The sequence below is a fragment of the Lolium perenne genome, chromosome 6 (genome assembly GCF_019359855.2).
Source record: "Lolium perenne isolate Kyuss_39 chromosome 6, Kyuss_2.0, whole genome shotgun sequence".
Taxonomy (NCBI): domain Eukaryota; kingdom Viridiplantae; phylum Streptophyta; class Magnoliopsida; order Poales; family Poaceae; genus Lolium; species Lolium perenne.
Window position 1 is genome coordinate 82290854 of NC_067249.2, and position 15974 is coordinate 82306827.

Sequence of the window (15974 nt, forward strand, 5' to 3'; positions counted from 1 at the left end):
TTGTTCGGAGTCTCGGATGGGATCCAGGACATCACGAGGAGGTCCGGAATGGTCCGGAGAATAAGATTCATATAAGGGAAGTTGATTTCTAGGTTTCGGAAAAGTTCTGGATTTTTCCGGTGGATGACCGGGAAGGTTCTAGAAGGTTCTGGGGTCCCACCAGTGGGCCCACGACCCTAGGAGGCCTAGCATGGGCCGAGGGGGTGCTCCCTAGCCTAATGGGCTAGGGGCACATGCCCCTCAAGGCCCAGCCGGCCAAACCCCTAGGGTTTCCCCAAAACCCTAGGGGGATCAACTTGGGGGGGGGGGGGGGAAGAAATCCCTCTTCCCCCCACTTGGCCGCCGCCCCCCTAAGCCTAGATGGGAAAGGGGGGCCACCCCAGCCGACCTGGCCCCCTATATAAAGAGGGGAGGGGTGGCCGGCCACATCCCATCCATTGTCTCCTCCTCTGGTCGCCTCTCTCTTCCACCATATGCTGCTCCGGCTTAGGCGAAGCCCTGCAGTTTTTTTCCTCCACCACCACCACCACGCCGTCGTGCTGCTGGAACTTGGAGGAGATCTACCACACCTCCGCTGCCCACTGGAACGGGGAGAGGAAGGGCTTCATCGACACCGTACGCGCGACCGAGTACGGAACTGCTGCCGGATTGCAGCACCGGGGACGATCGTCTACACCAACAACGAGATCTAATCTCGTAGGCTTTGGAAATCTTAGAGGGTTAGTCTCATATCAATCTCGTTGCTCCGATCTTGTAGATTAGATCTTGGGTGTTCCATAGATTAGATCTTGGATTTATTCGTCTTGCGGTAGGAATTTTTTTGTTTTCTATGCTACGAACCCCTTCATAATTTACATCATCTACTCAAGATGCTCTTACCGGTGCCTTTTTGGAGAAATGTAAAAGCATGTACAATGCGACGCTTAAATTGGGGCGCTAGGGAATAAATCCTGACGGTTTCTACAGTTACAAAGGAAATCCCGACCCTTTTTCAGCGTCGATGCAAGAAATGGAGGCAGGCGCTGGGTAAAACATACAAGAACTTGGACCTAGCTACCGACGCTTCAGCATGGCCAGGATTTGACTTTCTAAGCGCCTTTGTAAGCGCTTAGCAATGTACATGCCCTAAGGATATCAATCAAGGAAGATGTGTTGTCGCTAACTAAGAAACACATTAACATCTTTTTGAGTTTGGCGAGAGCTCCTCCCGACCTAACCCTCCCGTCTTCCTCCCGAGCCGCGTGGAGGCCAGGGGAACTCTACCCCACCGTCGCTGCCTCCCCCCTCTCCCCTGCCCTCCCTTGCCGCCGCCAGGGGCGCGGTCTGGCAAAGTCCGGCCGGCGGTGGCGGGGATTCTTCGTCATCTCACGCGAGGAGGTCGGGCGTGGGTCGTCTTCCTCGGGCCAGAGCACGACCCTTTCATCGGGGACCTCGATGGCGGCGCCTGGCCTTGGCTCGGGGATGCCATGACGGATGACGAGGTGGTGGAGTGCCCTGCCAGCGGCGGAGGGAGGGGTGGGCGGGCTGTAAGGGGAAACCCTAGGTCCCCTTCTCCTCGCCTCTCGGTGGCCGGTGGTGGAGGGTTGGCTTTCGGTTGCAACGGTGCCCAGGTGTGTGCGGTGTCTTCGGACTACGCGATCTGGTTGGTTTCTCCGGCGGCAACCATGGCCAGCCTGGGATGGTCGCCGGCGTGGGGGCCCGACCTGAATAAAGATGGCGGTCTTAGGGTCTCTCTTGGGCAAAGATGAAGACCTGCCGGAGGCCTGCCCTTCATGATCTGGCCGGAGTGAGTTCCGGAAGGCACCGCCGGCGAATGTAGCAGTGCTTCTATTGCCTGGAGTTTGCTGGACCGGTGGTATTCAGTCATGCACGCCCATGCTTTTATCCCGACCGTTTGGTTTTGGAGGGTGTTGCGTGAAGATCTTTTCTGTGTTGACACCAAGTGACAGTTGATCCATGGTGAAGTCAGAAGAAGAGAATATCATGAAGGACGGATTTGGAGGACTAGCTAATGGAGGTTCAAGTCATTGCGCTGTTGAAGGGCTTGCTTGGTGTTCCGGACTTCACAACAGTGGTATGAAAGTAGGGGCGGCAACACATGTGAAGTTCGAAGTCTTACCTTTCATGGTGAAAATCCAAGGTCTGGCATTAACTGGTTGTGTCTGGCAATGTCCTTGTTGAAGGTATTGTTTTGAGAGCGAAGACTATCTTCAGGTAAAAACCTAAGATCTTTGATCGGGCGACGACGGCGCTGGTGCACTATTTCTTTCTTGCAGGCGTTGCTTTTGAAGAGTCTGAATCAGGTGTTGTCTTTGTGGTGGATGTATTACTGTTGCTAAGGCTAGGATACTGTAGCGGGTTTTTTATTTTTTAGTTTTTTTTGGCTGTGTGCATCCGTAATGTTATTAGAACTTTATGTTGTTGCAGAGGCTAAGTGTAATTGGTATCTTCTGATATTAATATATTTCTTTTATCGAAAAAATCAAGAACGATGTCATGAGTGTCATTCATCACATCTCAAAAAAAAAGAGAGTGCCATTCACCAGTTCAACCGAGACATGATTCAAAGCCAGGCTATCACCCTGTTTAAGAAAACGCCATGTTTTCATGTCAAGTTTTCTATTCTACTTTTTTTTTTTCTTGACCACAACCGTTTCCAATGCCGTAGCAGAGCACTTGGTCTTGCAACTGAGCCGACCATGTTACTTTGTGTACTCTTCGCCCACGTCGCCACTGGTCTGGAGAGTATTCCACACCACCTCGACCCCTACCATCATCATCATTTTCTAAAAAAATCCCAAAGATCACATCGGCGATCATTACATTTCCCCTCTGTCTAAAAAAATCACACTAACAAAATGCTGTACTATATTACAGTTCCAGGATCAATTCTGGCCGTCGAAATCCGTGGGGGCCAATTTGACAACAGTTGGCGGCAGTGTCGGGCCTTGACAGCTCAGTTCCTGGCGCGCCGTTTGGCGGGACGCCGGCGGGCGCTCCGGTGAACGGTGGAGGTGAAACGTGTGCATGTGTTGGCCACCGGGGCGAGAGGATCTCGCTTGTTCGCTTGCAGCCGGGGCGGGGCATCTCCGTCGACGATGCCGGGGATCTCCGATCTCGGGGCGTATTTCTCCGGTGGAAAATCTGGGATCTTTTGCTCGCCGCGCTGGCTGGGGAGAGCTCAGTGGCGGCCATTATTTAGTAGCCAGAGAAAGATTAGTGGAGTACTTTGTTTGTTTCTTCCGTTTGTTTTAGCGTAGGCACCGCAGCTGCCGTATTCTCTGATCTCTCTCTAGTCTCTACACATGTGGCATCTGGGCACTTGCTTGGCCTTTTGTCCTCACTCTCGCCAGCAGCGAAGGGGAGCTGGCCTTCTTCTTCTACTCCTCCTCCCCTTTTTTCTACTGCCAGCCAGGGCAGTGAGCAGGCAGATTTGAGGCTCCCTCTCTCTCTCTCTCTGCCTCCTATTTGAGCCGCCCGACTCTGCTCACTCCTGATCTACCGCACCGCACCCGGGGGACGCCGCGCGCTTCTCCGGCTCTCGTCTGTCTCTCTTCTTTCCCTGCGAGGTATGCTGAGAGTTCTGCAAGATTTTCGTTTTCTTTTTCCCCGGTTGTGGTGGCTGGTTCTATCGGCGATGTGGGGTTCTAATCTTGGTGTTGAGGTGCAGGGATCGTTCAAGATGTCGGGCGCGGCTCTGGTCGCGATTGCGGCCTCCATCGGCAACCTGCTGCAGGGCTGGGACAATGCCACCATTGCGGGTAAATCTTCTGCTCTGTACCCAGATTTTGGTTTGTTTACTGGAGATATGAAATTTGGGTTCTAGTCTCGTGAGATTCCCTGGCCACTTCAGATTAGATGGTTTTCAGTACTACTATTTCTGGCTCATCAAAGCAGGGGTAATTGGGCAGAACTTGGTTTCTTCTTCGGTTCTGGAAATTCTGGAATCAAACTATGTGCAAACGAAGCTAATTTTCGAGTTTTTTGGTTTTCATTTGCGTGATATCTTTGTTATCCTTGATCTGTGCCATTGAAGGCACATACATACAGTATGTTCAATCTTGGTTATGTGCTGTCCAAAGATTACAGTTTGCAACCCTTTGCTGTCACAGTTGAGCATACATGGTAAACATTCTCTGCTCCTTTCCTCTCCAGGTGCCGTCCTGTACATCAAGAAGGAGTTCCAGCTGGAAGACAACCCCACCGTGGAAGGTTTGATCGTGGCCATGTCGCTCATCGGCGCGACCATCATCACCACCTTCTCCGGCCCCGTCTCCGACATGGTCGGCCGGCGCCCGATGATGATCCTCTCCTCGGTCCTCTACTTCCTCAGCGGCCTCATCATGCTCTGGGCGCCCAACGTGTACGTGCTGCTCCTGGCGCGCCTCATCGACGGCTTCGGCATCGGCCTCGCCGTCACCCTCGTGCCCCTCTACATCTCCGAGATCGCACCCTCGGAGATCAGGGGCCGCCTCAACACGCTGCCGCAGTTCAGCGGGTCCGGAGGGATGTTCCTCTCCTACTGCATGGTCTTCGGGATGTCGCTGCTGCCGTCGCCGGACTGGAGGGTCATGCTCGGGGTGCTCTCAGTTCCCTCGCTCTTCTTCTTCGGCCTCACGGTCTTCTTTCTCCCGGAGTCGCCCAGGTGGCTTGTCAGCAAGGGCCGGATGGCGGAGGCCAAGAAGGTGTTGCAGAGGCTGCGTGGAAGGGAGGATGTCTCAGGTCTGTTGTTTTACTGAAAGCCTTCATGTGTTCATTTCTTCGCCTGGACTTTCCAGTTGACTGATTTCTTGAAATTGCCCCCTAACATTGAATTGGTGATATATATCTGATGTGCTATTCACTAGTGCTAACTGTTTCGAATGGGAAAACAAAAATAACTATTAATGGACTGCATAACATTGTTTTTTTTCGTTATCAGAAATGCTCAAAGAGCCATAGGTTTTCAGTGTTTTTGTCATTCATCTGTATTCCAAGTTTACTTTGCTACTACTTCACAGTGAAATATATACACCAAAGCATTCAAAGTATTACTAGTATACTTCGGCCTGTTTTGCGATTTCAAGTTCTAAACAAATAGTTCAGTTGACGATGCTCAGGTAAACTATGTCTGTTGGCTGGTAATTGGACACAAGTATGCGACTAGAGTTATCGTCCTTGCATTATTATCTACTAATTTCAGCAAGGTACTCATGCTAGTTATGATGTAATTTTAAAAGACAATTTTTTTGGTGTATTTCTGAATTTCACAAATCATTTCTCAATATACGTTAAGCAGTTCACAAATTGTGTAGCTATAACCATTTTTTCTGAATAAGCTAAGTGTTGGCTGAGAGCCTGATCCTATGGATATTTGTTTCAACTGTCGGTTCGTTCATAATTAATTGTGCAAGTATTCATCAAAGACATCCTCAGTAAAGTTGTGTTGTCATTCCATATGAAATTGTGCAGGAGAAATGGCTCTTCTCGTTGAAGGTTTGGACGTTGGAGGAGACACCTCCATTGAAGAGTACATCATTGGACCTAACGACGGTGCTGACGATCATGTTGTTGATGGCGATAATGAGCAAATAACCCTATATGGACCTGAAGAGGGCCAATCATGGATTGCCCGACCTTCCAAAGGACCTAGCATGCTTGGAAGTGTGTTTTCCCTCGCATCCCGTCATGGCAGCATGGTGAACCAGAGTATACCCCTTATGGATCCTCTAGTCACGCTCTTTGGTAGTGTTCACGAGAACATGCCTCAAGCGGGAGGAAGCATGCGGAGCACATTGTTCCCCAACTTTGGCAGCATGCTCAGCGTGGCAGATCAGCATCCCAAAGGTGAGCACTGGGATGAGGAGAACGTTCACAGGGACGACGATGAATATGCATCTGGAGGCGACTATGAAGACAATGTCCACAGCCCGCTGCTGTCACGACAGACCACAAACACAGATGTGAAGGAGCAGGGTCAGCATGGAAGCACTTTGGGCATTAGAAGGCGAAGCATGTTGGGAGAGAGTGGGGAGGCCGTTAGCAGCACCGGTATTGGTGGGGGTTGGCAACTCGCATATAAATGGTCAGAGCGACAGGGTGAGGATGGCAAGAAGGAAGGAGGCTTCAAAAGGATCTACTTGCACCAAGAGGGAGTGCCAGACTCGAGAAGGGGCTCTGTTGTTTCACTTCCTGGTGGGGATGCCCCTGAAGGCAGTGGGTTTATACATGCTGCTGCTTTAGTAAGCCACTCGGCTCTTTATTCCAAGGATCATCTGGAAGAGCGTATGGCGGCCGGGCCAGCCATGATGCATCCATCGGAGGCAGTTCCCAAGGGCGCAGTATGGAAAGATCTGTTTGAACCTGGCGTCAGGCGTGCACTAGTCGTCGGTGTTGGAATTCAGATGCTTCAACAGGTAGAGATTATACCAATGCCAGATATGCATATATAAATATTGAATTGAACTGCAAATACTGATCAACCACATTCTTCTTGAAGAACAACTCACCTCACTTTATTCTCTTTTATGTTGCCTAACAACTGATAGCTTTACATATACGACTTTAGCTATATCTTAGTGAGTGCTCACTAACACTTTTGGAGTATTTTCTTCGTATAGTTCGCTGGAATAAATGGAGTTCTGTACTACACTCCCCAAATTCTTGAGCAAGCTGGTGTGTCGGTTCTTCTTTCCAGCCTCGGCCTCAGTTCAGCATCAGCATCCATCTTGATCAGTTCTCTCACTACCTTACTCATGCTCCCTAGCATTGGTTTAGCCATGAGACTTATGGATATATCTGGAAGAAGGTAACTTTCTCTTACATCATCTCAGTTTTGTCACTTTTGAGAGCCAATTTCGCTCAAAGGAACACCGTGTCATAAACTGTTTCCCTTTCTGCAGGTTTCTGCTACTCGGCACAATTCCAATCTTGATAGCATCTCTAATTGTCCTGGTTGTGTCCAACGTTATCAACTTGAGCACAGTGCCCCATGCAGTGCTCTCCACAGTCAGCGTCATCGTCTATTTCTGCTGCTTCGTCATGGGCTTTGGTCCAATCCCCAACATCCTGTGTGCGGAGATTTTCCCCACCAGGGTCCGCGGCCTCTGCATCGCCATCTGTGCTCTAACATTCTGGATATGTGACATCATTGTTACCTACAGCCTTCCAGTGATGCTGAATGCTATCGGACTGGCGGGTGTCTTCGGTATATATGCAGCTGTTTGCTGCATTTCATTCGTGTTCGTCTACCTCAAGGTCCCAGAGACAAAGGGCATGCCCCTCGAGGTCATCACCGAGTTCTTTGCAGTTGGGGCAAGGCAAGCACAGGCCAACATTTCCTGATCCAGTACGGAGCCTTGCTTTCATTTTGTACACCGTGAACTGCAAAATAGACGGGTCCTCATGAGGATCGAAAAACCTGATAAGGGGTTGTAAGCAAAGAGGAAAGGAGATATCTGTCAGTGCTCCCCAAGCAACACAAAGAGTTCATCACCAGGAACGGGAAGCTACAAAGTAGGGAAAGCGCACGCCATTCGTCAGCACATCTTTCTTGTTAGTATTGTAATTTCCTCATTAGTTGATGGTAGGGATATTCAACTTGCTAATCTGATTCTGAATCACTATGCTCCTGCTCTAAATAAAGAGAAGTCATGTTTTTTTGTGTCAATTTGTTTTGTTCAATGTATTGCTATGTTTTTGGTAAATGAAGTATTCTTTCTTAATCTCTCTTAGTTCAGAAAGAAGCAGTTGCTTGCTGCTAGTTAGCCATAATTTTTGAAGTCGTGAAAGATTGGTCTTGACTCTTGACACTTGATACATTTGTTGCATGGATGCTTATAATGGTAAAGTAAATTAAATACAATACTAAAGTTACAAATATGTCTCCGATGTAAAGCTGGCATACAGGTCTGATTCAGAGAATTAGGTGTACATTTGCTATATAAGGATTTTACTGGATACACTTTTATTCTGTTGCAATTTGAAGGACCAAAAATGGCTTGCTACCATGGATATAATACTTCCATATTTGATAGTACATAGTTCATTGCCTCGCTACAGTTAGTTCTACCATATGGTAAGCTAATCCACATCGAAGATTAAAAAACCACAAGAATACACCTGCAAAAGTTCCAGCTTAAATTAAATTAACATGGCTACAACAGCTTAATTTGATGTATCAACATTCACGAATGAATTGTTCAAGAAAAATATTACATCCTTCTGAAAAAAAGGTGACCAGCCTACATTTACTTTGTAACTTTCTGAACTTGGATATTATAAGTGAACGCATCGGCATGATCTATCAGATCTTTAGATCAACTGAAGGAAACACAACTAGGGCAAAAGTACAACATTCACTGATACAAGACAAACCTGCGTGAGAATGTTTTATGGTTTTCCTTATGTCTAAGGTTTTCCTACTATATCATCATCTTGTGAATAGAACACACGAGATTCAGAGCACTAACTATTTTTCTCCATCTCTAATTTCTAACTCAAATGTACATAGTTACACCAAAGCTAGACACTCGTACACTCTAGAACTTCTAATGAGATATTTAAGGTAACTGGGAAATGGTTTAACCAAATGTTAAGAAACTTGATCTATGGTCCCCGCTTTGCAGTACCAGTAACTCTCGCCGATGGAGTTGCTTGGGTGGTACTTCTTCGTGTCCCTGTTGGCGCTGCAAGAACAATAGGAAAAAGGGATGTCAAAATAATGTAATAGCACATTCCTTGCAGAAAAATGTTCGCCACAGAATATCGAGAATGCGGATATAATCTAGGGATTTGAATAGCCTTCAGTGTTTATAATCGATAGCCATAGTGAATTATTTACAGAAAAGTATCATTGTCATACTCAGTTCTATCTCCCGAACATTATTTTGTCAACCTGGGCATTTTAAGAAAATTAACTTGTAATCCAAATGCACACTTAGACGTATCTTACCTGAGGGTTTAGGAACAGGAGGATCCCTTGGTTTAGGCCGCAAGCCTGATGCTTTTGGGACTGTCAACTTCTGAACACGAGATACCGCTTTTGTCCTACACCAAGAAAAAAATAGGTACAAGTCATTGACAACTGCTACGGCCATGGCAAAAGTTCCACTCAACGGAAAATCTGTTAAAATGTCAAATAAATGAAACTATTATCTGAGACTAAGGAGAACTGGAAATACGCACAACCGCACTTTCGCAGCGCTAGACGTTTTGTCTTGCCCTTGGTCCACCGCGCTGCTTACTGAACAGTCAGTTTCTGCACCGGTAGAATTGCCTCCATCAGATGCATCACTTAACCTTCCGTCAGAGTCAATATCACCAAGACCAGAAGCCTCAGGTTCAATGGAGAGCGTGGACCCAGCTTCAGATTGCCTGTCACTAATGTCAGAGAAGTTATCAAGATCAGAAGCTGCTCCGCTGCCAACACTTGAGACCTTTGCTAGTGATGTCATGCCCGGAGAAGAGGAAGAATGCTTCAATAGGGAACCAGCTTGTCTGTTGGACTTCAGTGAGCTAGTATTGAGTAGTTGCAGCTGTTCGATTTCATCATCCTTCTTCGAAATAGTATCTTGGAGCATTGAAAGCTGCAAGTCGAAACATTGATGTCAACAACTGTAACTACATTTCATTGTGAAAAAAATCTTGTACCACAGGGCATACTGTTTTGAACTATGACACCCCAGTATGGCATCCTTATTTTATTTGCACACCTCATATTAAGATCATTAGATAGTTATATGCTAATAGGTAGTAATATCAGTCTGTGTTCATCGCTTTGGTGGACTTAATACTGTGTATCCGAGTATGTTACCTGATCCATCAATTCTCTGACATCTTTGCCTTCTTTTCCCTCCTTATTGGTCCTCGCAACACCTAGTTCCACCCCAGACACTCGCTCCGCAAATTTAAGAGTACTTAAGGTCTCTGTATAAGATGTAACATCTGGGTTAACCTGCACAAACATTAGAGTCTTTGCATGCCCACCTGCATATGAAAACTTTCACTTCATGAATCTATATACAATATGTAATGATGTAATAATGCAAATTAGTTCTGCAGTGAAGAAGAATACCCAGTGAAGTTTGCAAGACTTGTGTAAGCTTGCTATTTCGGTATGGTACATGGGCATTCTTCTGTGATAAAGAAAATATAACATCCCCAAGAGCAGCAAGAGATTTGTTGATGTGTTGTGCTTCTTTGAGCCTGTCTCCTGTAACCGCAGAGCGGTCCACCCTCTCACTTCCAGCAAGATCCACAAGGTGTAGAGCGCCACGTAAAGTGTTCCCAGTTTTTAGATCCTGGCCTCGGACATGAATGGTCACAACACTGCAAGATTACCTGTTAATAAGGAGGTTTATTCCCACAGAAAAGAGAAGTGACACAATTAACTTACCTGTGAGATCTGCTGCTTCTCTCGTTTAATGCTGTAGCACTCATGGCTCTATTGCCGTGCCCAGTTTGCATTAGCTCAATAACATGAGAAGTTGAGTGTACAGGACACATCGTTGCGTCAGGAACAGCTATTCCGTTGGGCTGGATGGTATTCTGAATCCCTATTGTGTGCACAAGTTAAGAAAAATGGGGATGTTTCGGTCTGCAAAAAAGCAAATAATTGAATTCCTACAAGCCTCGTGAATACTGGGCACTCACTGTTGTACCCAACTAAAGTTGCTACATTTTATATAGGCTTAGTTCAAACACTTGCTAATAATATTACTGGAGGAATCTAGAATGCATGAAAAAACCACGGTTAAGTTGTTAGAACTTGGAGAAAGCACACACAAACTACTATACTCATGTAAAGTTGCAATATTCAATAAACTCCCATTCCAACTAATTTATTCCTAATAATAATAATACCAGAGACATCCAAAATGCATAAAACATTGGCCAACTTAGAACATGCAGAAAACACACACAAATGCTATCCAGTGGAAGCCTACAGTTATGCAATTTTGGACACAAAAAGGATATTTCTTCTGCACACCACCAGCACTAAGGAGATCACGAATTTGCTCATTGTAGATCTCAATCATTTGAACACTAAGTTCATACGTGATAGTATCTTGTCGGTCACGGGAGATATTGAAAAGGTCATTTAGTGCTCTATAATTGACGCCCCATTCCTTCTCAGTTGCCTTTTCAGGACCCATCTAAAAATCGAAAGAAACAAGGTATTATAAACATCGCTGACTGCAGAGAAATATCATTTGTTCTCCCATGGAAACAGAAACAAAATGCCAAACTTTTCGTTCTGAGAGCTTCATACCATAGTGTATGTTTTCCCTGATCCAGTTTGACCATATGCGAAAATGCAAACATTGTAGCCATCAAGAACTGATCTAATTAGAGGCTGAATGTCCTTGAAGACATTATCTGTTGAGGAAATATGGAGATATGAAACTCAATTTATGCTATACAACAATATATAAATGCATTGTTACATCAACGGAACTCAAAGAAGGTAAGTTGCATAGATTTCATTGCTATGAGTACCTTGTGTAGTGGTAGGGCCAAAAACTTTGTTAAATGTGAAATTTTTGCTCCCTTCCTTCGGTTTTGTAGGGTTCGATAAAACAAGTTCACCATTTTCGCCAATATATTCAACTGAACTGGATTTCTCATCTTCCCCAGGTTGAAACGGTCTTATCCGACATAAAACTCTGACATTTCCTGCTCATTAATACTATGTTAAGCTAATAGTAATTTTAGCTATACTACCTGAGGTTAATATAGATAACCAAGCAAAATGAACTGATGATTGTAGTACATAATTGGCACCTTTAAGTTCCTGAATCTCATTGAATAACTTCCTGTTTTCTGCAAGAGCTGCATGATATTTTTCTGCAGCATTGGTTACCACCTTAAGGTCTTGTCCTATTAAAAAAGTATAATGTTACTTGCGATTTATTGATGAAAATTTGGTACAGTAAAAAAAGATCCATAACTACTCACAGGGTTCATTCTTACCAAGGCCAGCTAGTTCTTCAAGCCATCTTTGTTGACAATTCAGAATATCATGCCTAACTGAAACAGAACATAGCCTCAAATCCTGATAAAACAGAACACTATTGGCGTAACTGCAAAATTTAGTAACTCCGCAAGGAAAATAAGAGAAGGGATTCATTTGACTAGTACCTGAACGTTTTGTATTTGCAAACCCACAAATTGGTTGACCACTATTCCTTTCTGCTCCCAGAACTGGATTCTAGATTTCAATACTTCCTCATGTTCTCTTCTTTTCTTGATAGAATCCTCTAACATGAGCTCTACTTCTTTTATCCTCTGTTCCAGCTCCTCCTTTAGTTGGGAAGCTCTGGCCTCTAATTGCTGACTATCTCTCTCGTGTAACCTTTTTGCTGCTTCAAGCTCCTCTCTGAGTTGAAGAATTAAACTAGCATTGTCTTCCTTATCGGCAAGAAGCTTAACTACATCTTTCTCCTTAGATTCTAACAATTTTCTGGCTTCTTCCTTATCTGCAAGAAGCGTAACTACATCCTTCTCCTTGGATTCTAACAGTTTGCAGGCTTCCTCATATGATGATTGTAATGCTTTCATTTCCATGTTAACTTTCAAAATTATGTTGTTACCGTGCTCTTTTTCGTTCATCAACTTAAGAATTTTGTCATTCTCCTTAGTTGACATGTCTTGCCTTAGTTGCAAAATTATACCGGCACTGTCTTCCTTGTCTGCAATAAGCTTAACAATATCTTTATTCTTAGATTCTAACAACTTGCAGTTCTCCTCATGTAATGATCTTAATGCTTCTAATTCCAGCTTAAGTTTCATAATTGAATTGTTAGAATCCTCACTTTCCTTCATCAACCTAATTATGTCACTCTTCTCCTTAGTTGATGTATGTGCATCTTCATCGCTTAGTTGCTTCATGTTTTCAACTGTGCCTTTCTTCAAGTCAACCTTATCTTCCTTCTCCGTCATTAACATGAACATGTTTTCCTTCTCCTTCATTAATAGAATTATATCTTCCTTCTCTTTCAGCAACTTAATCATCTCTTCCTTCTCCTGTGTCAACATAACCACATTAGTGCTCTTCTCTGCAATCAGCCTATCAATACCAGTATCTTCCTTGCCCTTCATCAGCCTAACCATCTCTTCCTTCTCCTTTGTCAATCGAACTATAGTATCATCCTTCTCCTTAAGTAACCTATCTTTTCCCTCATCTGTTATTCTTTGTGTTTCTTGAACCATGACTTTTTTTAAGTCAACCATATCTTCCTTCGCCATTAACAAACTGACCATATCTTCCTTCTCCTTCAGTAACCTAACCACTTCTTGCTTCTCCTTTTTCAATCTAACTATACTATCATCCTTCTCCTTAAGTAACCTATCTTTTCTTTCATCTGCTATTAGTTGTCTTTCTTCAACCTTCACATTTTTCAAGTCAATAATATCTTCCTTCTCCTTCAATAGTCTAACCATATCTTCCTTCTCCTTCAACAACCTAACCATATCTTCCTTCTCCTTCAGCAACCTAGCCATATCTTCCTTTTCTTTCATCAACCTAACCACCTCTTCCTGGCATTTCATCAGCCTAGCCATATCTTCCTCTGGTAGTTGCTTATCTTTCTCCATCTGCATGATAAGAGTGGGCTTTCATAAAGAAAGCTACCAGGTGCATGAATTCTCATTATTTATAGATTGAACAAGAAATTCAATCATCCTTGTTATAGTTTTAAGCTTTGGTGTAGAAAGAAAAAATGGAGTTCTGCAATTATTTTCAGTGTGGCAATTATTTGCAATTTAATGGAGATGAGAGGAACTCTAAAACATATCCCGAGCAAGCAAACAATTTACTTGAAGTGTAAAAAAATCCTGGCAAAAGCACTCAAAGAAGGTGCTAGAATTTACATGTGTTTGCCCGCTTGCCCCACCTGCTAGTGCCTCTAGCACTCTTATCCTTGATTGATACTTCTCTTCGCGAGCTTTAATCAGGTTATTTTGCTGCACACAAGTAAGAGATCACACGGGACTATTCAATCGAGAATAAATATGAAATATTCAATACAGAATAAATCTGAACAGCTACTTACTTACATTTCGTATATGCCCAGCCTGAGAAGACATACGTCGTTCAATTTCAACTATGACCTTCCTCAGCAAGCAAGCAATGCGCTACAATGAAATATTTGCATTCATTTACACAAGGAAAGATGTTACACGCAACAAACCTCTTAAATATGGAAACAACAAACTAACTATATTGCTTTTCCGAGAGGCCTACATAAGGTATCTGTCCATTCTTCCTCTCGATGCTCTCATCAACGATGCTGTTTACGACTCCGAGAAGTGACTGAGTGGGTGCATTCTGCAAAATGTGTTGGTTTGTTGAACACGATGAACATCTCAAGTCAGCGCCAGAGAATAACATACCAAAATTTCAGGTTATTTTAGTTTTAACGGGAACTGGTTATCCATCTCATTCGAAGTGCAGTTTGCAGCATTGTACTTACGTCCAAGCTGGAGGATTTCATTAAGTCTGAAACTTTACAGCCAGGAAGATCAGCATACCCCCCTTGTTTCATCTGAAATACTCCCGACGGAGAATACAGGTCGGCCCCTAATGAAGGACTGGACGGTTCTGAATAGACAGATGACAAAAGAGGTTTCAGTTGGCAATTCAAGTTATCCCAACCTTATTAGCTTACTGCCTGTCATTTATCATAATTTCACAATTTCACGAAATCAAGGACAAATACAGGCCAACAGTCACCTGACATAATTGGACTGGTGAGCACTCTTTGCAGCTTGGCCTCCATGTGCCTTCTGCTTCCTTCGCTATCGCTTCTGGTGAGGAAACTGAAGCCGTGTTCTTCGCTGATGCGTGACCCGAACCGATCCCTGAGGGCGAGAATGCAATCCACAACAGCTGTCATTTGGCCCTGGATGGATGGACCGGCCCCAATGTCAGCCATTCAATAGTGTGGTGGCGCAGGCCCGAAAAGAACCTGCCTACATTCAGTTAGTTAGCAGTAAGGCAACCAACCCTCTCGAGGTCGAAGGCGCTGAAGGTGGGCACACCCATCCGCTCGACGGCTGCGCGGAACCTTCCTACATTGTCCGTGGAGGCGTCGTCCAGCAGGGCGCCGGGGCAGATCTTCCTGAGGAGCGCGCAGAGCAGCCTGCCGCCGGAGAGCGCGGCGTGCAGGTCGTTGTCGGAGGCGTCCGACGGTGTCGGGAGGGGCACGTCCGGGAACACCCCGCGCAGCCACCCGACGGCGTCCGCCCGCCGCCTCGCTGCGCCGTAACCATCCCAAGAATCAGTCGATCGACAGAGACGAATCAGCGGAAGAAACAGGACGCGGTAACCAAGAACCAAGAAGATCAATCGGGGAAGTGATTTTACCTGGGTCTGACGCGGCATTGGGGGTGCGGATGGACATGGAAAGGGAGGTGAAACGGAGGTGCGGAGACGGGCATTGGAGGGGACGGCGAGGAGAGGAGAGGGGCGATGATGAGGTGAGGATGGGAGGGAAAGGAGCGCGCGAGATGCATGGAGGCGGTGGTCTCGTGCTATTTTTAGGTGGTGGCTGGCGGGGATGGAGAGGGGAGGTGGACTGGCTAGAGTGTGAGACGCGCGACGGGAGGAAGGAGACGACGAGTCGAGTCTGGCTCTGCTAGCTCTCTCCGGGCCGGAACTAGGCCAGGACAAGGTCCAGCCCAATAGCCCATCAACTGCTTATAGTATAGCCTCCAGTATACTTCATCCTGGGCCTATAATTATCACAAAGAGTCCCCAATAGTTCAGCAATTTTGATGCATGAATACTTTGAGCAGGTATTGTTTTTTTAAGAAGACTTTTCGAGTACAACTACCGAATAGCTGACCGGGCAGCAAGGCGATGTTTCGGTGCTAACACACCCTCTCGAGAGGAACTTTTTCTTACTTCCACGGGCGGAGCTGCGGCCGGTGCTATCGTCGTTGTAGCACCGGTCCAACTAAACTACCGAAGGGAATATATGTATTCCATCCGT

The 15974-nt window shown here is 45.4% G+C and overlaps 2 protein-coding genes across 3 annotated transcripts; one reads left to right on the forward strand and one right to left on the reverse strand.

The window, feature by feature from the left end:
* Positions 1-3205: 3205 nt before the first annotated feature.
* Positions 3206-7648, forward strand: LOC127307843 (monosaccharide-sensing protein 2). Its single transcript, XM_051338625.2, has 6 exons — positions 3206-3569; positions 3671-3761; positions 4156-4722; positions 5452-6395; positions 6600-6787; positions 6882-7648. The coding sequence occupies exons 2-6, from the start codon at positions 3683-3685 to the stop codon at positions 7321-7323; spliced, it is 2220 nt and encodes a 739-aa protein (XP_051194585.1). The 5' UTR covers positions 3206-3569; positions 3671-3682; the 3' UTR covers positions 7324-7648.
* Positions 7649-8277: 629 nt separating this feature from the next.
* Positions 8278-15607, reverse strand: LOC127307842 (kinesin-like protein KIN-14D). 2 transcript variants are annotated; one of them, XM_051338623.2, is made up of 19 exons: positions 15347-15607; positions 14987-15237; positions 14714-14882; positions 14454-14581; positions 14225-14308; positions 14038-14115; positions 13852-13944; positions 12121-13575; positions 11953-12034; positions 11764-11859; positions 11479-11655; positions 11252-11358; positions 10956-11135; positions 10376-10539; positions 10055-10308; positions 9794-9966; positions 9166-9566; positions 8933-9027; positions 8278-8666 (listed from the first exon to the last, which is right to left on the reverse strand). In XM_051338623.2, exons 1-19 carry the CDS (start codon positions 15381-15383, stop codon positions 8587-8589), a joined length of 4104 nt encoding a protein of 1367 aa, XP_051194583.1. In that variant the 5' UTR covers positions 15384-15607; the 3' UTR covers positions 8278-8586. The 2 variants fall into 2 exon arrangements, with proteins under 2 accessions (XP_051194583.1, XP_051194584.1); XM_051338624.2 differs by lacking the exons at positions 14454-14581; positions 14714-14882; positions 14987-15237; positions 15347-15607 and having other exon boundaries at positions 14200-14262.
* Positions 15608-15974: the final 367 nt, after the last annotated feature.

Coding starts and splice junctions, on each gene's coding strand:
- LOC127307843 (XM_051338625.2), top strand. CDS start 3,683: ATGTCGGGCGCGGCTCTGGTCGCGATTGCGGCCTCCATCGGCAACCTG. Junction 3,762..4,155: donor GGACAATGCCACCATTGCGG/GTAAATCTTCTG, acceptor TTTCCTCTCCAG/GTGCCGTCCTGTACATCAAG. Junction 6,788..6,881: donor ATGGATATATCTGGAAGAAG/GTAACTTTCTCT, acceptor CCCTTTCTGCAG/GTTTCTGCTACTCGGCACAA.
- LOC127307842 (XM_051338623.2), bottom strand. CDS start 15,383: ATGTCCATCCGCACCCCCAATGCCGCGTCAGACCCAG. Junction 14,309..14,453: donor TGAAATCCTCCAGCTTGGAC/GTAAGTACAATG, acceptor CACATTTTGCAG/AATGCACCCACTCAGTCACT. Junction 9,967..10,054: donor AGTCTTGCAAACTTCACTGG/GTATTCTTCTTC, acceptor TTTCATATGCAG/GTGGGCATGCAAAGACTCTA.